This window comes from Acomys russatus, chromosome 16, assembly GCF_903995435.1.
Source record: "Acomys russatus chromosome 16, mAcoRus1.1, whole genome shotgun sequence".
NCBI lineage: Eukaryota > Metazoa > Chordata > Mammalia > Rodentia > Muridae > Acomys > Acomys russatus.
In genome coordinates, this window is record NC_067152.1 from 10511496 (window position 1) to 10533787 (window position 22292).

General features: G+C 46.6%; 3 protein-coding genes across 3 annotated transcripts; 2 read left to right on the forward strand and 1 right to left on the reverse strand.

The window, feature by feature from the left end:
- Nucleotides 1-321: 321 nt before the first annotated feature.
- On the reverse strand, nt 322-1736 carry LOC127199817 (C-C motif chemokine 3). The gene is made up of 3 exons (XM_051157806.1): nt 1500-1736; nt 828-939; nt 322-627 (listed from the first exon to the last, which is right to left on the reverse strand). Exons 1-3 carry the CDS (start codon nt 1573-1575, stop codon nt 537-539), a joined length of 279 nt encoding a protein of 92 aa, XP_051013763.1. The 5' UTR covers nt 1576-1736; the 3' UTR covers nt 322-536.
- Nucleotides 1737-9755: 8019 nt separating this feature from the next.
- Nucleotides 9756-11595, forward strand: LOC127199818 (C-C motif chemokine 4). Its single transcript, XM_051157807.1, has 3 exons — nt 9756-10074; nt 10585-10699; nt 11249-11595. The coding sequence occupies exons 1-3, from the start codon at nt 9819-9821 to the stop codon at nt 11334-11336; spliced, it is 459 nt and encodes a 152-aa protein (XP_051013764.1). The 5' UTR covers nt 9756-9818; the 3' UTR covers nt 11337-11595.
- Nucleotides 11596-16788: 5193 nt separating this feature from the next.
- Nucleotides 16789-20746, forward strand: LOC127200462 (WAP four-disulfide core domain protein 18-like). Its single transcript, XM_051158728.1, has 3 exons — nt 16789-16867; nt 17451-17599; nt 20696-20746. Exons 1-3 carry the CDS (start codon nt 16789-16791, stop codon nt 20744-20746), a joined length of 279 nt encoding a protein of 92 aa, XP_051014685.1.
- Nucleotides 20747-22292: the final 1546 nt, after the last annotated feature.

The window sequence follows — 22292 nt, forward strand, 5'->3', positions numbered from 1 at the left end:
CCCACCCCTTCCCACCACCCCTCCCCCATCCCCTGTTGCACATCTTCCTGGCAGTTTTTTATTCCTCTTAACCAGTAATTCTGACTTTCCAGGAAAAAAGTAAAATAAACAAAACTCAAAGCCAGTCACTTTTTAAAGGGCATATTTATTATTTCTCTGACATAGACAAAGCATCCATTGTAAATTTGTCAGTTTATGACTTTGTCATCAAGTCTCCGTAGGATAGGCTGTCAACAGCCACTCAGCTGTCACCACAATGTGAGCAACAGGGAGGGGAGGATGGGTGTCACGGGAAGTGCCCTGAGGTCTTTCAGAACATAAACACAAGTGTGACAAATTAAATAAATTACAAAATTAAATAGGATTAAATTAATAAGATTAAATTAAATTAAAATTCAAGTTGAGAGTCTCCGGATGTGGCAGCAAACAGCTTATAGGAGATGAAACTATGGAGGTGGCAGGAATGTTTGGGGGCTAGGCCCTTGCTCTACACAGGACCCATGGAGGCTTTGGGTTCTTTGCTGCCTCCAAGCCCCTCAGGCATTCAGCTCCAGATCAGTGATGTATTCTTGGACCCAGGTTTCCTTGGGGTCAGCGCAGATCTGTCGGTTTCTCTTGGTCAGGAAACTGCAAAGAGAGGTGAGGGTCAAGAAGTTGGCGGATCTCCTCTCCGTCCTGCCCGTCTTCTGTGATGCTCTTCAGGGCTTCTCTCACTGACCCCTTTTGTGCTTACTCCCCACCCCACCCCACCAAAGTGCCCAGAAAAATCCTCCTTCACCCCGTCCCACACCCTACCGTATCAGGAAAAGCAGGAGAACAGAACTTACATGACACCTGGCTGGGAGCAAAGGCTGCTGGTCTCAAAATAGTCAACGATGAATTTGCGCGAAATCTGCCTGCTATAGGAGAAGCAGCAGGCTGTTGGGGTGTCAGCACCATCTGCAGGGGAAGGGACAGAATGAGTCAAGTCATCACTGAGAGGGACGGGCCAACCTATGCAACTTAAGAGGTGGGAAGGCTGCCTCACTTGGGGTGAGAGTTGCAAGGCTAAGGCTATTGGGGCGGGGGGCGGATTTGGGCATTTGGGATCAGAAATGTCCCATGTCCGTTTTCATGTCTGTGTCTGTTCTTTCCACATCATCACTGCAGGCTTTCTCTTTCTCTGTGTTGCCCTATGTCTCTTTCACAGCTTTCTCTGATACAGGAAGTCAGCAAAAAAGGCATAGGGATAAGAGGACGTTGCTTAAGGCACCCCAGAGACAGAGTACCTTAGGAATCCTAGATCAGGCGGGTAAAGGCATGACACCACTACCCTCACTGTGTCTAGGTCCTGGGTAGCTATAAAAGACACTCCCATCACCTAAGAGGAAAATAAAAGTCTAAAAGAGAAAGATCAGTTTCTTTTCTCTCGTAGACCCTAAAGCCACAGAAAAGTCTACTGTGGTCTGCCCAAGACCAGTGAGCGAGTGGGGACACCCGTGGTAGCAGTGTGAACTCACATGGTGCTGAGAAGACTTGGTTGCAGAGAGCCATGGTGCAGAGAAGGACAGCAAGGGCAGCGGTGGGGACCTTCATGATGCTGAGCAGGTGATGGAGCGTGTGCTTGTCAGCAGAGCTGAGAACGGACTGGTACTCTCTGCCGCTTGTGTCCTCCTGGTGTCTGAAGCCATAGCCCCCTTCTCTTTATAAGTAGCCCTGGAAGGTGATGAAATGGAATCCGGGGGGTGAGGAGGGAAATTTTTAAGCACAGCAATGGTGTCATGTCAAATATTACACAACCCCGGGTCCCCGGTGACCACATGGGCTCAGGATATCCAAGAATAGCATCTCTGAGATATAAGTCTCAGCTCTCAACTCGTGACCTATTCTTACTTCTTGTGGAGAAGTAGTTTCTCTCATGAGCAAGAGGAGCTAGGATAATGTCAGCCCAAGGCTATTCTTAGCTGGTCCCTTCTCATAAAAACCATTCTGTGAATGAACACTCCAGCCCTGTTCCTTGCCATGGAATGGAAACTCTTATTTCTCACCTTCTCTAACCACTTGGATGGAATAGCTGTGGACCAGGGGGCGGGACCTAGCACCGCCATGTGGGGCTGAGTTAAGATTCCCTGCGGGAAGGGGGCAAGCAATTAACAAATACAAGGCACCAGACCACACTTCAACATTCTCCTATAGTTATTACATATACATATTACATACTGAGTTCATTTACCATTGCTTTTACATATATGTCTTTAGGGCTGGTCACTTGGATTTGGATAGCCTATTGGGAGCTCATCCCTGAAGAAAACTTACTGGGCCTCTCTCAGCAGCCATTGCTCGCCCGTAGCTTTTCATCTAGGCGTGGGGCCTTGTGAAATGCCCCCTATGCACACTGGCCCATGGACCAGAGCGCCTGGAAGCATGTGCCCTAGTCCCTGGCTCTCACTATCCATCTCTAAGGCACACAGGCTTTGTCCCCATTCCTCCTGATAATTGCTAATGCTGATAGCAAGAGACATAAAAACAAAGGCAAGATCAAGGGCAACGCGCCGTCACCAGGACTGGGGCATCCAAATTTCTTTCCATTTGCTACCAATTCTAAAGAAAAACAGCATAATCATGTGTTTCATTAGAAACTACATCCCAGGAAAACCAGGAGTGTGGTCAGGCATGCCTGCAATCTCAGCTCTCTCAAGATAGAGGCAGGAGAATCAGAATGCATTTGAGGCTAGCCTTGGGTATGTGAGACACCCCTCCCTTTCTCTCTCTCTCTCTCTCTCTCTCTCTCTCTCTCTCTCTCTCTCTCTCTCTCTCTCTCTCTCACACACACACACACACACACACACACACACACACACAACCCCAAAAAGCCAAAAACAAACAAAAAAACACGCAGTCTTCCCATAACACCTTGAATGTGCCCAACCAGGTCAGGAACTACTTAACAGACCTATCTCCCTACTGTTTCTGTCTCTCCCCTCCCCCCAGCTCCCTCACTTCTTAGGAAGCCACCTTCATACCTAGGATTCTAAGAGCTGAAGAGGGCAGAAGAGGAAACGAAAACTGCTGCGTCAGTCACTTTTCCGGCAATGGACACTTTCTATGTCCAGAATTACAGCACTTACTGCAACGGGTCCTCAGTCATCTATGTAAAGATTTGTTTTCAATTTTAAATACTGCCCTATCAGATTTATTAAAATTCAGACCATGTCTAGTTGGTGGAATCTAAGTACCCAAATCCCAGCACATGATGAACCTACAGTGGAGGGTCTCCTGATGTAGTCTCTAACTCAGAGAATTCCATTCTTTTAAATGAAGGTAATTGATGGAATATGCAATCCCTAGTGTTTTTACACTAGGGTTTTACAACTTTCTATATTGATCCCCAAACCAGAAAATAGCCCTTCACCATGTGTTTCTACTTGGGTTGGAAAAATGACATGCTTATGTGCATAGTATGTGCTTAGCACACATACTGAGTGAGTCACGGAAGGGTTGAGTTAGAAGGTGTCAGAAATGTTCTAGGTGAGAGATTGATGTTTCCAGGAAAGATGGTTTGCTTGGGTCACACCCAGAACTGGTCAGCAACACTCTTCACTGTCTGCCACAAAGCCTGGCACACCATGAGGCTTAGTAACTATTTGGTAAGTGAATAAATCACAGATCTGATAAACTGTATTGTGCATTAAACTCATCATAGAGCTGAAATACTAATAAGAAGGAAAGGATTTAAAAAAAAAAAAAAAAAAAGACCATAGTGGGGCTGACAAGATGGCTCCATGGTTAAGAGAACTGGCTGTTCTTCCAGGGGACCTGGGTTCAATTCCTAGCAGCCACCTGGCAGCTCACAACTGTCAGTGAGTCCAGTTCCAGGAGATCTGACATCCTCAGACAGACATACATACAGGCAAAACACCGACGCACATTAAAAAAAAAAAAAAGTAAGTAAAAGACCACAAGTGGCAATATCTTCATCTTTAGGGGAAACACCAAAAGCAATTAGGTGGCCAGGACAGAAAGTAGCACAATGGACCCACAACCATTGGTGTGGAGGAGTTTGATCTGTGTCTTGGGTTTCCAGTTCACTCCAGCCTTTTCAGGCCCCACCTCAGTCCAGCAGAGTTTCCCATCTGTGCGCCCAGGGAGTTCTGTGGGGGCAATGCATCTCCTTTGTCTCTGCCTCTCAATGCTCTCTCCGCTCACCTCTTCCCGCTTCCCCACACGTCCCATCATCCAGCCCTGCCAATTGATTTCTTTCTAGTTTTCCCACCAAGGTTCCACTTCTCTGGGTACCAGTCTCAGCTCTTGTTTGGCATCAGTGGTCCCATGAGTGGGCTAACTGATACTAACACCCTTGTTAGGTCTACCTCTGGCTATCCTTAGGTTGCAGCAGGCCAGGCCCCATGACTCATAAAGGCAGAAACAGCATCCTGGAGTCAGGCCCCCTTACTCACATCCAGCAGAGACAAAGACTCAATGATGCCAATCCTTCCTTTTGCATCAAGCCCTTCATTTCCTGCATGAGTTATTGCCATTTACTCTGGGGTGTGTGTGTGTGTGTGTGTGTGTGTGCGTGCGCGCGTGCGCGCTCGCTTATCCACAGTAGATCAGGTTGCATATCTTTTTGTTTTGTTTTGTTTTTCAAGCCTTGGCTGTCCTGGAGTCGCTTTGTAGACCAGGCTGGCCTTGAACTTACAGAGATCCGCCTGCTCTGCCTCCCGAGTGCTGGGATTAAAGGTGTGCGCCACCACACCCCGCTAGGTTGTAAATCTTGATACTGAACTCCATCGACACCCGTCCCCCCCCCCCCCCCGCGTGAATCTTGAATCATCTACCCCATGAAAACATCCTGCCCTTTCAAGCTTCCAAACCTGAAACCAGGAAGTCACAGCCACCTTGACTCCTTCTCTGTTCCCACAACTTCCGACATCTGTTCAGTCACCTACACTAGACTGTACTAGAAATTAAAACTTGGGCAACAGTGGCAGCCGGTGGGGGTGGGGGGTTGCGGTTGCTGGAGAGGTGACTCAGCAGTTAAGAAAGAGCTCTTGCCGAAGTTCCCAGCACCCACATCGCAGCTCACAACCTCCTGTGTATCTGCTCCGGAAGCATCAGTTACCTCCGGCTTCTACGAGCACCTGCTGTCAAGTATACACACCAACACACACAATTAAAGATAAAAGAGATCTTTTAAAAAATTAAAATAAACCTAAAGCAGCTCAAATAATTTATCTTAAAAAGAAAAGAAGAGGTAGGGGCTCTCCAGCCACTCACTACCTTCTCCCACACCCCCACACCCCACCCCCTCCCAACCCCCAACGCCCCCCCTCACCCACCCCCAGTGCTGCTGAGGTCAGCCCTCTGAGGTGCTCAGCAGGCCAAGAGCAGCAAATTTGCCAGAGTGGTCTTGCTAAAGCACCAGACAGGCTCCCCGTCCTCTGACACTCCTCAAAGCCACTTCCTGTTTTCCAGTAACATGGAAACTTCCCTTTGACCGGGCCCTGCCTGCCTGCCTGCCTGGCTTTGAACCTTGGTTCTTTAAGCTTCCTGGTCGCCAAGACCATGCCACTGTGAACTGCCCGAGACTGTCTATGATGAGGAGTGCCAACTTGGCAGGGCACAGTGTCCCTTTTCTGCAAAGCACAGGTCATAGTGGAACACCATGGGCACAGGCCATTCCCAGGACAGCCATGGGGATCCATATTCAAGACAAAGAAAATTTCTGGGGTTTTTTTTGTTTTTTGCTTTTTTTTTTTTTTTTTGGTATACATATAATTTTATTACTTAAAATAATTTATTTATTTATTTATATTATGTATATGTGTGTTTTCGTCTGCATGTCTGTCTGCACACTAGAAGACGGAATTCGATCCCAGTTATAGACAGTAGTGAAATGCCATGTGGGTGCTAGGAATTGAACCCTTGACCTCTGGAAGCAAAGCCAATGTCCTTAACCACTGAGCTAACTCTTCAGCTCCGTACTTTTACTTCTTAAAGGTGAAAAACACATAATTTTGTCATTTTTATAAAAAGATTAAACTTTGGCTAAATATTTGTTGCTGGGGGGCATACCATGTCTTCATCCTTTAAGTACAAATTATTTTTTTTTCTCAACCCCCATTCCCTGCTGTTGCCACCCTTCCCCTGGCGTCTCCCTTATGTCTCCACATCACGTGTGCATTTGCTGCTCCCCTATCAGCGTTTTGAAAACTACTATTAAAATTACCAAACTTTCTAATATTAAAAAAAAAAAAAGGAGAAGTTTGCTCAAAATCATGTGAACCGAGAGACCGCGGCACACTCACAGGACATGCCCGTTAAGCTTATAACAGAAACTCACAATGAAGTGGCTTTCCTTTTCTGATGAACTTATCCCGGAGCCAGGCTTCCTTGGTTTCATTTCCAAATATGTGGCGTGTTTCAGCTGTGTGCATTTCTGTAGGTCCCTTGCCTCTCTGGGCTCCGTGCCTTCGTGCGTAACAGGGGCTATTAACGGTGAGCACTTCAGAGGACCACTGGGAGGGTTAAACACATCAGCGCCAAGGCTGTCACTGACTCACGTGTTAGCGCTGTGCTAAGTGCCAACCACCATTACTATCACTTACATTTTTTTTTTTAATCCCCAGTTTTTTAATTAAAAGTAATTTAAGATTGAAGCACGGGTTTTTACACGTTTACTGGCACTGTGTGATGTTTTTTGATGTATATAATTGTATGATGGGTCTGAATACCTACCCGGGCAATTTCTTGGTGAAAACATTCTCAATCCTTCATTCCAGCTCTGTTGAAATATACACACATCGCCAGCTGGGCGTGGTGGCGCATGCCTTTAATGCCAGCACTCAGGAGGCAGAGGCAGGCGGGTTGATGTGAGTTCGAGGCCAGCCTGGTCTACAAAGCAAGTCCAGGACAGCCAAGGCTACACAGAGAAACCCTGTCTCGAAAAACCAGAAAGAAAGAAAGAAAGAAAGAAAGAAAGAAAGAAAGAAACATACATCGTGTTGTCTTTAGTTGCCCTAGTGTGAAAGAGAACGCAACAAATGTGTCTCACACATAAAAGTCTCTCTACTTTTGCCTGAATAACCAACACCCACTCTCTGCCCAGCTCATCAGCCCTCAGTTCTCAGCCTGTTTTAGACAAAGGTTCAAAACAATCAAACAGCCTACCTAAGTAGTAGAATCAATAAAGGCAAACGTTAGTACTTCCAGGCAGTGGAATGCTGTATAGTCGGCAGTAACCGTGTTTCAGTAACGACTGAGTCTTACACACCCTCGATGGGTATTAACCAGCAATGCGAAGACATGCTAATGAGAAAGAATGCTAAGTACTCACAGCTAAAACGAGGTACGTAATGACAGATAATTTTAAGTCCTCTTAAATCTTAAGAATTTGGATATTTGTTTTCCTAGAGTTTCTAAAAAATTTTATAGCAACTGCTGTAAAATTGTTGACAATTTTTGATAAAAGGAAAACAAACTAATGTAATTTTCTTTTAAAAGTTCAGACCAGATTTTTATCTGATTTATTCTTTGACACCTTGATGCATGTGTGCATGGATCCTATGCACCTTTTAATTCCTCCTATCCCAGTGACATCCCTCACTATGCTCTTTCCCCAACCCTGCCATGACTTTTCCCTCCTCTCTCCTCTCCTCCCCTCCCCTCCCCCTCCCCAATCTTTCCTTCTCACCCCCTCTTCCCCCTTGCCCTCGCCTCCCCTCCCCTTCACTCCCTTCTTCTCCCTAATCACCCCCTTTCTCTCTCTACTCCCCTCTCCTCCACAATCACCCTCTTTCCTCCTCCCTTCTCCCCACCCCTTTCCCCTCCACTCCCCCCTCCCCACCTGGTAACCCACTGAGTTCGTTAGTGCCTTCCTGCTGAAATGTCCACTGACTTTGCTACTTTGTTGGCTTGATCTTAAACAGGTCTTGTGGAGGTAAGAATAACTGCCAGTCACTGGTGGCATAAGCCTTTAATTCCCGCACTTGGGAGGCAGAAGCAGGCAGATCTCTATAAGTTCAAGGCCAACCTGGTCTACAGAGTAAGTTCCGTGACAGCCAGGGCTCCACAGAGAAGCCCTGTCTTGAAAAAATGGCCCCCACTCACAGAAAGGAAGAGTAACTGCCATGCACGTGTACAACAGCTAAGACAGCACCTCACAGCACTTCTCCCCACCCTCTGGCTCCTATACTCTTGCTGCCCCTCAACATTTCACAGCCACCATTTAAAACAGAAACCTCCAACACTGCCACGGCACCTGTCACCTACTATGTCTGTAATATGAAGGCAATGTAACAGAGTCTGAGGCCCATTCCAGTTCTAATCTTCTAGAATAGTCTTCGCCACCTGTGAGGATGCTTTATTTGCAATAAGACTCCGCCTCACGTTTAGCATCCTCTGGTGCTGCAGAGCAGATGGCTCCACGGCCCTCATCAAATGGGGATGGAGACACTGACGTAGGCAGAGGCTCCTCCCTAGCCCCGGGAGTTTCAACCTTACTCGGAACGTTCTACCTACACCTGAGGGGTAACCTTCATCCTCAGACTCCCCAATGCCTCGTTACTACCTCTCATGTGCCACCTTACTCCACCTCATGGGACAGTCGCTTCTATCACTGTCCTTGCCAACAGTAGGCTAAGATCTCCACTGTCTCTGCTCTAACAAACAGCAGATGAGCAGAGAGTTGGGCTGAATTGAAATGCTATGGAAGCGAAGTTTGTGTGGACCTAAGAGCCCGAGGCACAAGTCCTTTGATGGGTGATGGTGAGGCTGCACCAACTCAGAGAGCTCATGAGAAAGACTCACTTGTGTGCTGCCAGGGAGCACAGAACCTGGGAAGCTAGGTGATGATGCTGAAGACAGAAGACACAGGGGCGGGGGAGTGCGGGCTGTGCATGGGGAGAAGAAGAAGAACAAGGTAGCACAAACGTACGCTTTGTGAAATGGTCATGAAGTGCTTCAGGATGATGGTCTCTCTGCCCCTCCCAAGCACCAAGGAGACCTAGCTTCTTGTTTTCCTCTTTGTTTTCTGTTTCTCAGAGGAGCATGTTGCAGTGTGAGGTCTAAGGCAAGCGGCTGAGTCAGGTGAGTGAGAACTTGGGGTCCACCTTCCAGTTTCCCTCGTTTGCCCTATTTGGAGTTCGACTCTAACCCCAGCCTTGGTAGGCTGCATCTTCTACACAGGTCTCCCAGCAGCTAGGAACATGAGGCATTTCCTTGGGACTGCCTACACATTCTGTCTGTAGCAAACACTATTGTTAGGCATCAATCTTTAGTTGCCCTGGAACATTCTTTGTCTGGGTCTCTCAAACTTGTTTTCTTTCTTTGCTTCTCTTATCATTCCAATAAAATAATCCTGAAATCTCTCTCTCTCTCTCTCTCTCTCTCTCTCTCTCTCTCTCTCTCTTTTTCTTTCTATCCCTTCTTCATTCTAGATAGGCTAAACAAACCCTTCTGGATGATGCTGATCACAGAAGAGCCTGGAGTGTGGTCAGGATCTTCTCTCTTGTGGTCACACCCCATGGGTTTTTTCCTGGAGACTATAGCCACCCTGCAAAGACTGACGAGAAGGTTCCGCTGCCTGAAGGTGCCCACCGCCAAGTGCAGTAACTTCTTATCCACAAGCCCTTGCTAGCAGGTGTGAACCTCGCATCCTTCCTCTTGGGTTCACAACCCCCCCCTTCATCTCAGTCACTATCTTTGGTGTACCACTTCCCCCTCCAGCATGCACCCTACTCTCCTCCTCCATCTCCCTCCTTTCTCTTCCGTGATGTCACTGCAAGTACAAGGAACTCCTCACTTTCAGCCGATTTCAGTTTCCGTCTTGATGCCATGACATGATCTTTCCTCAGGAAATTCCGTTTTCATTCCTGCACCACCCCTCCTCTGTCCCAGGTCCCCAGAGTCCCTATAAAGAGGGGTTCCCAACTCAGATCATCACCACACTCAGCCGTCTTCTCAAGCTTCTGGGCTCTGCAGTCTCTCAGCTCTGTGCAAACCTCTCCCTCAGCAGCACCATGAGGCTCTGCGTGTCTGCCCTCTCTCTCCTCCTGCTCGTGGCTGCCTTCTGTGCCCCAGTGCTCTCAGCACCAAGTAAGTTGACCCTCCCACTGCTCCTTCAAGCTCTAGTGGGTCCAGTCCTCCAGCTGGGGTCAGCCTAAGAGTGGGGGTTGGGCAGGAAGACCAAAGGAAGCAGGGAAGATTCCCAAGTCTGCTGTTAAATACAGTCTACCAGACATCCATTAATATTTACGCTTCTATTTCCTCAAGGATTAACAGTCAATAAGGGAAAATAGTGGGATGGAAGTCAGATATTGAATCTGCTTTCTCTCTGTTTGAGGCTTGTCTCTAGGCCTTGATTTCCCCACCTGTAACATGAAGGAATTGGGAGGGGTTCTGAGCCTCAACCCAGTTTCAGTCTCCTGGAATGTTTTTTCCCTTCTTCCTTGAGGACAGTCTTTTTAGAGTATAAATCTCATTCTGGGTAAATAACCATGGATTCGAGGGAGCATGTTTTGGGTGCTAGTTGTCAATAGGGATGCTCAGTGACGAGCTAGAATGGACAGTGCCCGGCACGGTTTTGACCTTGGCTTTTCCTTCCAGTGGGCTCTGACCCTCCTACTTCCTGCTGCTTCTCTTACACTTCACGGCAGCTTCACCGCAACTTTGTGACAGATTACTATGAGACCAGCAGCCTTTGCTCCAAGCCAGCTGTGGTGTAAGTATATCTGGGGGTGAGGGCAAGTTGGCTTCAGGTGCAAAGGTTATCTAACAGAGGGAAGTCAGTTCTAAGGGTTAAAGCTCTGCCAAAGAACAGTGAGGTCCTGAGGTCACTTTTTGAGTTCTGATGGTGGCTGAGAGGTCAGTAAAGGGAGGGGGGGGCAGGTGGGTGGGGCTTTGGGGGAGGAAGATATCTACAGGCCATGAAACTAGATGCATGCTATATAGACAGATTGCTTAAACTAAGCTAAGGAAATCATGTAGAAAGGCCATTCAAAGGAACAATGAAACACTGGGAGACATTATTTAATTGATTATAAAAACCCATTGTTTCCTAAATAAGGAACCCCTGGGGCCATAGCTACACCCATGGGTCAGAGTTACAGGGAGTCTAGTGTCAAGTTTAACCAGGAAGGATCCCATCTACCATGCTCGCCCACGCGGATAATGATCAAGCAGAGCAACATGCCTACCACAGGCAAAGGACAGTGGTGGATGCCCTCTAAGGTCCCATGGGATTCTCACCTGTACTCTCCTTCTTCTACAGGTTCCTGACCAAGAGAGGCAGGCAAGTCTGTGCTGACCCCAGCGAGTCCTGGGTCACTGAGTACATGAATGACTTGGAGTTGAACTGAGCTGCTCCAGACTCAGGACAGGAGGAACCTCTTCAAGGAAAGGCCTCCTGAGCCCTCACACTTTTCATTGAGAAGTACCTTGCTCCTTAACATTCAGAATCCCTGTCCCACTTTGTAATGTAAAATCTTTATACAGGCTTTGTTATTGTACTTGGTGTTATTTCTATTATTTATGTTCCGTTAAAGGACACGTGTCTCCCATGGGGATGGTCCACCATTGCTGTTTCTCTGCTATTGTGGATATGATCATGTAATTGGTTTCATGTGTTTTCATAATAAATACTTCTTTGAAATGTAGTTGTGATTTTTAACTTAATTCTGATTTGGGTTGAAACTGTCTGGTGCTATTAGGTATAAACTGCAGTTTGCAAAAGTGGCGAGAACATTTCTGATGAGAATGTTAACACCAGTCCGAGGTGGGGACTGGTGCCTACAATTTCACAAACCAAGAAACAAAGACACAGAGAGAAGGGGCTTTCTGAGACTTGTAGATTTGCTTGGGAAGCATTGTGAAAGAATGATCCAGAAGGACAATGTTGATCCTAAGGGTAATTAGACCGACATTCCAGGGGGAAGTGTGAATGAGAGCAACAGCACACAGCAGAGGGAAGGGGGTGTGTGGCTCTCCTCTTCCCTGGGTGGGGCGGGGCTGGGGCTGGCGCAGGGGGCTGCTGGTCACCAGCCCACCAAGGCAGGAGGAGCAGAGAGCAAGGCTCAGAACTTGGGAGGCATTGAGGACTATCGATATCAGACACCCTGGGAACCACTTCAAGGAGCTAGTTTAACTTTACTCAGGGAAGACAAAAGCTGTATAGTCCTTGGGGGTGGGGTGGGCGGGGGGGGGCTTGGGTGGGGAGCTTCCAGGATAGGCGTACACAGTTGCTTGAAATAGGCACTCTAATGATGCTTGATTTGCATTAGGCATCATGCTCCTGTCATATGAATGGGAACACAGTATCCAATTATCCTATAGGCGCAAGGAGCTGTGTCAAGGGCCATATATCAAATGTGGCTGAGGCATTTATGTCTAAAGATACTCTCCAGATAGAATCAGGCAGAGCGCAGGAGGCCCTGCTGGGGACAGCCTTGAAAGCCACTTCAGCCTTGTCTTCTGTCTAAGAACGAAACGGAACCTTCTTCTCTGAGCCAACAAGCACAACTCCCTTCCTTATCCCTCCCTCAGGCACTCCTTAGCATCCAAACTACTTCATAGAAGTGGACCTAAGGTAGTTCTGAGAGGCTGGCAGTAAAGAACTGTTGGCTTCTGATGTCCTGTGCCTGGATCTGAGCTGTCCGATACGTTAGCCACTGGCCAGGTGCAGCATGCTGAGAGGAATGAATCCTATCAAGGTCTGTTCCAGCAGCAGTGCTCTTTGTTCTGAAGACACACGCATTATACAGTTCGAACACTGTATTTGTATGAGATGTGCGGGATGTACAGAGCAATTAAGGCCGATTCTCTGCTCACTGCATGCACTCATAGGTGCCGATGGCTGCTGTGTTAGAAAGCATTAGTGTAGAAGCCCATCCGGAACCCGCCTGTCATCACAGAAAGCTCCATTGCATGGCGCCTTCCTGAGAGTGGTGATGGGAGAAGTCAGGGTAGCCTAGAAGGTTATGGTATAGATTCAAAGACACGCAGCTCCATTCTGAATGGATGGGACAGGAGAGAAAACAGATGGTCCCCGGAACGGGAACAAGGTACAGATCACTGTAGAAGGCTGAACAATGACTTCCCAATATGACCACATCCTAGTCCCCAGAACTTGTCATTGTCACCACACATAGAAAGCAGGACATGGTAGATGGGGTTAAGTTAAGAGTCCTGGGGTGAAGCGTTTACCCTTGATTACTCAGGCCCCAAATGTAGTCATACATTCTGATAAGGGTGGCAGAGGGAATTTGGAAGACAGGAAAGAATGCAGCAGGGTGACAACTGAAGAAAATGCCATGCCACTGCCTCTGATGACGGCGATGGAGCCCATAAGCCGAGAGTTGGGGAGAGATGGCTCTGCAGTGAGGAAAGCTTTCTGCTATTGCAGAGGACCTGGATTTGATTTCCAGTACCCACACAAGAGCTCATGGCCGTCTCTGACTCCTGTTTTGGGGGGAATCCAATGCCTTTATCTTTTCAGGCCTCCACAGGTACCAGACACCATATATGATCCATATATACATATACATAATATACGCATACACATATGTATACACAGGCAAACAGGATTTTTTTTTTTTTTAATCTTAAAAGAAATGAATGTAGCTGTAGATACTGGATACCAAAGCCTCCAAAGTGAAAGAAGCCTGGTGAAAATAATTTTGGATTTCTGACCCCCCCAGAAGTTTAGGAATTAAATGTCTTTTGATTCAAGGTACCAAGCTTATCATGATTTGTTATAGCAGTAATAAGAAACTGGTACAATTGATAGTCACTCTCAGTGATCCCTACAGGAGCAGAAGAGAATGGAACATTCTAGAAAGTAAGCCAAACATCCCTAAAGGGTACCCCAGGACGAGGTGAACATATTCCAGGGAGGTGGACTACAGTGAGATTGGGCATCTCGGGATGAGGCTCTGTTTCCAGAGTGAAAGAAAAGAGTTGAGTCTTTCCCAAAGGTACCTGACTCTCAGAAAGTGCAGCTCTGCCTAAGATTCCCACTGCATCCTGGGGGACTTGAGATTCTTAGCTGGAGAAGAATCCATCTTCTCATTATATCAGAGGAGGCCTAGAGTAGAGTCATGGCCTATTTGTGTTTGCATTATTGCTGAGAGAGCAAGGTTAGGACCAGAATTAGGATCTCCTCCTTCATAATTAGTTCTTGCCCCATATAGCCCTGCCCTGGGCAAACTAGGAAGGAGGAAGTCAGTTCCACAGAGGAGGGGTCGCTTCACCCAGGAACAAAGGACTTCATGGCGCCTTGCCTGTGGGAGTCTGCTGTTGCTTCATATAAAATGTAAGTCTCACCCTTCTCCCCTTGGTATGTGACCTCCTTTTCTAGTCTACTGTGAGAAAGCTTTTCTACTTGCTTAGTTTGTCATGTGGACTTTCTCCAGGTTTCTGGGTGTGCAGCAGAGCCCGAAGGGAGAGGGCAGAGCAAAGGAAGGGACTTGTGACTTCTAGAGCAATGTCTGAGTGCCATCCAGTACCATCCAGCATATATATATATTGAACTTTAGTGTGGTTTTGGGGTCCAGGAGATTTCTAGTAGACTCAGTACATCTGAAAAAAGAACAGTCTTTCTTACTTCCTCTTCTCCTATTATTATTATCCCTTTTAAGTATTTTTCTTGTCTAATTTCTATAGCTAAGACTTAAGGGATATACTAAATAAGAGAGATAAGTGTTGACATCCTTGTCATGTTCTTGACTTTTAGAGGAAATGCTCTCGGTTTGAAGCTTTTTTCCCCCCTGAGACAGGGTTTCTCTGTGTAGCCTTGGCTGTCCTGGACTTGCTTTGTAGACCAGGCTGGCCTCGAATTCACAGCGATCTGCCTGCCTCTGCTTCCCTGAGGGCTGGGAACTGCCTGGCTTGTCTCTGAGACTTTTATCATGAAAGTATGTTGAACTTTGTCAACTACTTTTTTTTTTTTTTGTAGTATCTTGACCTGGTTTGTGCATCAGGATAATATTGACTTCACAGAATGAATTTGGTAGTATTTCTTCATTTATACCTGGTGGGAAAATTAAGAAGAATATGTATGAGTCCTTCTATGAATGTTGGCTAGAATTCACCAGTAAATCTGTCTGGTCCTAGAGCCTTTCTTTGAATGGAGACTTTTAATAACAGCTCCAATCTCGTTGCTTATAATGGGTCTGTTTAAGTTACTTATATCTTCAGGGCTTAATTAATACATGGTATGTATTTAGAAATTATTCTGTTTCTTCTGGCCTATCGGCTTTTCATAGTATAAATTTTCATAGCAATTTCTAAGGACATTGTGATTTCACATAAGTCAGTTGCAATGACACTCCTTTGATCTCTAATTTTGTTAATTTGTACTTTCTCCCTTTTTCTTTTTTGACAAATTAGCTAGGGGTTTGTTGTTCTTATTAACTTTTTCAAAGAACCGACTCTTCATTCAATCTGTGTTGTGTATTGTTTTCTTAATCTCTATTTCATTAATTTCTCCCCTAATCTTTGTTATTTCTTGCTATCTGCCATGGTTTGGACTGAATGTTTGTTGTTTTTCAGGAGTCTTGAGATGCATCATTAGGGAATTTCTTTGACATCTGTTGTATTTTAAAACACAGGCACTTCATACGATAATCTTTCCTCTTAGGGCTACCTTAGCTGCATCCCAGAGGTTCTGATAGAATAGGTTTTCATTCTTATTTGTTTCTAGGGTTTTTAATTATTCTTCTCTGATATCTTGGATAACTCACTGTTTACTCAAAAAATTATATTATTTATTCCCCAAGTATTTTTATGTTTTCTGTAGTTTCTCTTATTGTTGATTTCTAGTTTCATTGCATTATGGCCTCATAAGAGACAAAGATTTTTCCCAATTTTTTGCATTTGTTGAGACTTAAGTTATTTCTGTCTTGTGATATAATTATCGTTAGAAAGGGTTCTGTGTGCTGCTAAGAAAAGTTGTATTCCATTTCTGATGGGTAGGAGAGAGAGAGAGAGAGAGAGAGAGAGAGAGAGAGAGACTCTGTGTGTGTGTGTGTGTGTGTGTGTGTGTGTGTGTGTGTGTGTGTGTGTGTAGTCTAATTAACTGACAGTATATTTTAACTCTGAGATTTCTTTGTCTTTAGCTTAGAATACTTCTCTAATACTGGAATACTTAAGTCCCATTATTATTGTGTCAGGACGTATGTGTCCCTTTATGTCTTTTTACTGCATGTTTTATGTATTTCAAAGCCCCAATATTTGGTGCTTAGAATTTACAAATAATATATCTTCTTGAGGAATTATTTTTATTAATTAATATGTAGTGTCCTTTTAAAAAATCTATTATATAAGGATAACTATGCCTGCTTTTCATAGTTTCCATTTGCTTAGAAGTTTGTTTTTACATGGAGCAAAGCACAGCCACCATCTCCCCCAGAAGCACACCACATCCTTACATACCTGTATCACCTAGAAGCCACAGATGGCCACTGACACACCTCACTGTGGGTCTAAGAGTCAGCAGCCACTGTGAGATGCTGAGCTACACAAAAAGAGCTATTTCCTTTGCTCATCACTCATACACAGGCCAAGCTGTGATGTAAGGAGGAACACAGTGCTACACTGTGTTCTTGACTTTTGCTAGTTATGATTTACATCTACCAAAGAACAATGAGAGAGAAGCCAGTGATGCAACAGAAAAAGGAGGCAGGTGATTGGGAGACACTTTCTGAAAAGCTGCTTTCTCTATATTTTCTGATGGACTGCCTCCTCCCACACCCATGCTTCTCTCTTTAGAAATTGTATAAATTCCTTTGTGAGTTCAGCCCAGCCAGAGCCAGCATGAGGACTGCCACAGTCTGGGTTCTGGTGGCTTTGATTTCTGTGGAGATGATTGCCTGCGCTCTGTCTTCCCCTAAAAGTAAGTGCATTAAGGAGATCCAAGCTGAAAGCATAGAGGTCTCAAAGCCTGCTAGGCCTGAGCTCAGCCACCACAAGGGAAAGCCATGTGCCCACTGCTTAGATCAACTCACTTCCTTTGGCCTATAAGAGGGATCAGCCTGCATTGCTGGGGGGGCGGGTTCTGAAGGCACAGCAGCTGGGCTCAAGGTAGTCTAGAGACGGGTCTTGCAAGTGTGACTCACAGGAGCACATGATCAGAGGTGACCCTGGAGTGTGGTGGGATGAGAGACACAAGACGGTCATCTGAGATTTCATGGCATCTTCTAAGGGGTAAAGAGGGGCTGTGGTGGTAGAAGTGTCTTTCTACTGAGAGTGCATAGGCTGTGAAGAGGAGGGGCACTCTTCCAAGGGCCAGACTGAACAATGGGGCTGAAGAGTGAGACTGGAGCTGGTAAGGCTGAGGGAAGGGTCCTTGGGTGCAAAGGAGGACACAGAAGGACCTAGTCTCTTGCAGGTGAGGAGGCTTTCAGACTTCTTGCATCAATTCTCAACTTTGTTTTTCTGGTTACTTCAGGCTCCATAAACACCATTGTATATTTTAGAATTACAAAAACCTGGAGCTTGTCCTGAGCCACCCCCAGAAGGATTGGGAGTTTGTATTGACAGATGCATAGACGACAAATCATGTCCAAAAAACCAGAAGTGCTGCAGCACAGGGTGTGGTCATCACTGCTCGTCTCCTGTCTTTAATGTGAGTATAGTCCTGTGTCTTACTTGTCTATTGTTATGATAAGATACTATAACCTGGGAAACATGTAGAAGAAAATCAATTTGGGGTACAGGTTCAAAGAGCAAGCCTAAGACCATCAAGGCGGAGAGTATGGCAGCAAGCCGACAGGCGTGACACTGAAGCACTAACTAAGGCTGACATCTTCCGAAGCAATCATGAGACAGACAGTGAGCTAAGGGTGAATAGTAAGGGCCTTTGAAGTCTGTTAACCTCTCCTGACTGATTTTCATCCACCAACAAAGCCAAGCCTCCCAGTACTTCCCACAAAGTCCCAACAACTGGGAAACAAACACATAAACACATCCGGCTAGGAGAGACATTACCATCCAGTCCACAACAGCCTGTTCAGGTATGTCCAAGGGAGTGAGGTTCCAGGGACATTGCAGGACAGTCTGGTGTTGCTTTGCCCACTGCCTGAATACAAGAGTCTCATGCGGAAAGGAGCTGGAAGGAGATGGCAGAGGACACTGAGTTACAACATCGTGGCCCTCTACTCTACAAAGACAGTCCCACAATGACTAAAGTGACAAAAGCCACCTTGACTTAGGGCCACATGGTCACATCCAGGGACATCTCACTCTTCTTTTCCCCAGACAAACAGGGTTAACTCCCTCAGGAAACCATGTGTTCCTGGGAGGGAGATGACAATGAAGCTGAAGGCAGCATTCACTTATGGAATACCTTAAATGTCAGGCAGGAATGTACTAGAATGGGCGCCAAAGGTAAATGTAAGTACAATGGAGAAATGGGCCTGCATGTCAGCGGGAGCCCTGTGCCAGTTTCTACCAGGTTCTCAAAGTGGGTGACTAGCTTTGCCTCGGGGGAGGTGGGAAAGATGTCAGACTGGAGATGAACTAGGAGACAGCTTAACTTAGGATGCACAGAGCCTACCAGACAGGGAAGGCAAGATCAGATGGTGGCAGAGATGAGGGCCCTTGATAGAAGTTGGGGGAAATGGTTGTATCAGACAGCTACAGTGTCTAGTTGGGAGGACACTACAACAAGCCCACATCCAAACAGCAATAAGCTGCCAAGCACAGAGCAAGGGCTGAACATTGGAAGATAGCTTTCCCCTGTGGTAGCTCAGCACCAGACCCTAGCAGGCTCTGAGACCTCCATGCTTTCAGCTTGGATCCCCTTAACCACTTATTTTTTGGAGAAGACAGAGCACAGGCAATGTTCAGACCCACAGAAATCAAAGCCACCAGAACCCAGACTGTGGCAGTCTCCATGTTGGCTCTCGCTGGGCTGAACTTACAAAGTAATTTATACAATTACTAAAGAGAGAAGCATGGGTGTGGGAGGAGGCAGTCCATCGGAAAATATAGAGAAAGCAGCTTTCCAGAAAGTGTCTCCCAATCACCTGCCTCCTTTTTCTGTTGCACAACTGGATTCTCTCACTTTGTTCTTTGGTAGATGCAAATCATAACTAGCAAAAGTCAAGAACACAGTGTAGCACTGTGTTCCTCCTTACATCACAGCTTGGCCTGTGTATGAGTGATGAGCAAAGGAAATAGTTCTTTTTGTGTAGCTCAGCATCTTAGACCCACAGTGAGGAGTGTCACGGCCCATCTGTGGCTTCCAGGTGATCCAGGTGCATAGGGATGTGGTGTGCTTCTGGGGGAGATGGTGGCTGTGCTTTTGGAGCTCTTCAGATGAGATTCCTAAACAGGTGTGGGATCTGGGCCCCTCCTCCCTGCAGATGTAGGTAAGGAAGTCACTCATGGAAAGATGGATAGTCACGGCCTCCAGACTGCCTGGGCCAGGTGAAAGTGAAGAGGCAGGATCCACAGTGATGGTTGCTGGTCTTTGACCAAAACCTTTCTGGAAGACAGGTCTCTGGAAAGAAGCCATTACAAAAACCTGGATCTTGCCCGGACGTACCCACAGGAGGTTTTGGAATTTGTGGTGAACATTGTTTAGACGACCTGTCATGTCCCTATAAAATGAAGTGCTGCAGTAACGGGTGTGGCCGTACGTGCATGAGGCCTGTCTTAAGGGTGAGTATAGTCCTGTGTCTTACTCTCCTATTGCTATGATAAGATAGCATCACCTGGGAAACTTATAGAAGTAAATCCATTTGGGGTCCAGTTTCAAGGAGCAAGTCCAAGGCCATCATGGCGGGGAGCATGGCAGCAGGCACATAGGGGGGATGCCGGAGCAGTAACAAAAGCTGACATCTTTAGAAGCAATCATGAGGCAGAAAGTGAGCTAAAAGGGACTAGTAATGGGCCTTTGACGTCTGCTAACACTTCTGACTTGTGCATGTCCACCAACAAGCCACACCTCCTAGTCCTTTCCCACAATTTCCAGTGACTGGGAAACAAATATATAAATACATCAGGCTAGGAGAGACAACATCCTGTCAAGGTATGTCCAAGGGAGTGAATGAGTTTCCAGGGGACGTTGTGGGACAGTCTCAGGTACTTTGTCTGACTGCACACAAGAGTCTGGGTGTGTCCAGGAGAAAGGAGCTGGAAGGAAATGGCAGCAGGACACTGAGTTACACCATCATGGCCAAAGACAGTCCCACGGTAACTAAAGTGATAAAGGCCACCACGACTTAGGGCCACATGGTCATAGCCAGGGACATCTCACTCTTCCTCTCCCCAGACAAACAGGTTTAACACCCTCAGGAAACCACGTGTTCCTGGGAGGGAGATGACAGTGAAACTGAAGGCAGCATTCACTTATGGAATACCTTAAATGTCAGGCAGGAATGTGCTAGAACGGGGGCCAAAGGTAAATGTAATACAATGGAGAACCGGGCCTGCATGTCAGCGTGAGCTCTCTGCCAGTTTCTACCAAGTTCTCAAAGTGGGTGACTAGCTTTGCCTCGGGGGAAGTGGGAAAGTTGTCAGCCTGGAGATGAACTAGGAGAAAGTTTAAGTTGGGACGCACAGAGCCCACCAGACAGGGAAGGCAGCTGCGGTGTCTAGCTGGGAGGATGCTACAACAAGCCCACATTCCAACAGCAATGAGCTCCAAGCTCAGAGCAAGAGATGAACAACGGAAGGTTCCTAAACAGAAGAATTAACTATCACATTTGTATTGTAGACCGATGGCAGCCCTGTGAGAGCAGCATTTGGCAATTATAAGCATGACTGATGGCCAGCCCCGGAAGATTCCTTCTGAATCCACGAAGCCCATGCTTGCCTACTCCTTAGACCTAGAACTGCATCCTTACAAGATGAAGATCTCTAATGTGGGGACGGCTTCCTAATGGGTTTGTGTCCAAAATAAACCATCCCTAGCAGTCACTTTGCTGAAGAGTTCTTCCCAGTTACACATCCTAGTGACCGCTCTGATCAGCAGAGTCATCCCTGGAGCTGGCAGAGAGTCCTGTGAACACCACACTGACCCCTCTGGATCCCAGCCAACTGGGAACTGTAGGAACCAGGCCGGACTGGGCTGCCTGCCTGTCTTGCTGTTTCATGTCCTGTTTCTAGCAGCTTCCATGTCTGTGTTTATCTTGGTTAGATAGTCATGTTTTCTGCTCTGAGAACGTGCCCCTCCCTTCCTCAGGACTTTTCCTCCTGTGTGCAATCACCTCTTGAGGGATTTCACCTGGGAGGAGGATTCCTGTTTTGCTGCCTATAAGAAGGCTCTTTGGAACTCTGGGAGGAAAGAGAATAATAAACCGCTGCCGGGGCTGCTGCTGCAGTGGTTGCTCTCTTAGCACAAAGGACCCACTGTGTTATTGTGTGTGTGTGTGCGTGTGCGTGTGTGTGTGTGCATGAGTTAAATCCGCAGTCCCTCACCCTTGACTCAGTACCTCGGTGGCGCGGGCGCCACAAGTGGAGGTTTCACCGAGATCAGGGAAGGAAGGGAGGAAGCTGATGGATCGCCCAGGGAAGCTGGCCAGCCCCTCAGGGAGGTAGGAAATGGGCGTATTGGAAATAGGTGCCACAGGTTTGTCCACAGTTCTAGTGGACTGGTGATTAAGGCACCGTGATTAAGTATGAGAGTGTTAAAATGGGTGCCGCAGGTTCATCCACGGTTCTGGTGGATCAAGTAGTGAGATTGTTAGAGGATTAAGCATGAGAGTGTTAAAGATTTTATAAAAACAATAGAATTGAGTAGTCCTTGGTTTATGGTATCGGGAGAGCTAAATATCCAAGATTGGGATCAGGTGAAGTCTGATCTCCAGAGGACTTTACGAAATGAAGGGTCCAACAGTGTTCCTATCGCTACCTTTTCGTTATGGCGTCTTGTTAGAGATGCGCTTAGGAGCAAGGATGAGAAAATAAGTGAGCAGCTAGGAAGTTTGGAACTTGCCCTAAATGAAGTGCAGGAGGAGCAATCTGTAAAATCTTTGGCCCCTGTCTGAGATTGCCTCTGATATATCTTCTTCTAATTCTGAGGAGGAAGAGGCAACTTTAACCTCTGAGATATGGGCCCTCCAGAAGAAGTTGAAGTGTAAGACTGAAGGAAAAGAAACTAGAGGAGAGCGGCCCCTGGCGTATAACCCAGATTATCCAAGTCAATTTTCTTTGGCAAAGCCTTCTGCTCCCCCTCAGGGAGTAGTCTTTCCAGTAGTCGAAGTGCCTCACCCAACTAACCCAGGGCAAACGCAGAGACAGCATGAAGCCCTCCAGTTTAAAGACATAAAACAGCTTAAGAAAGTCCACATGCCCCTTCTACAATTGCCATT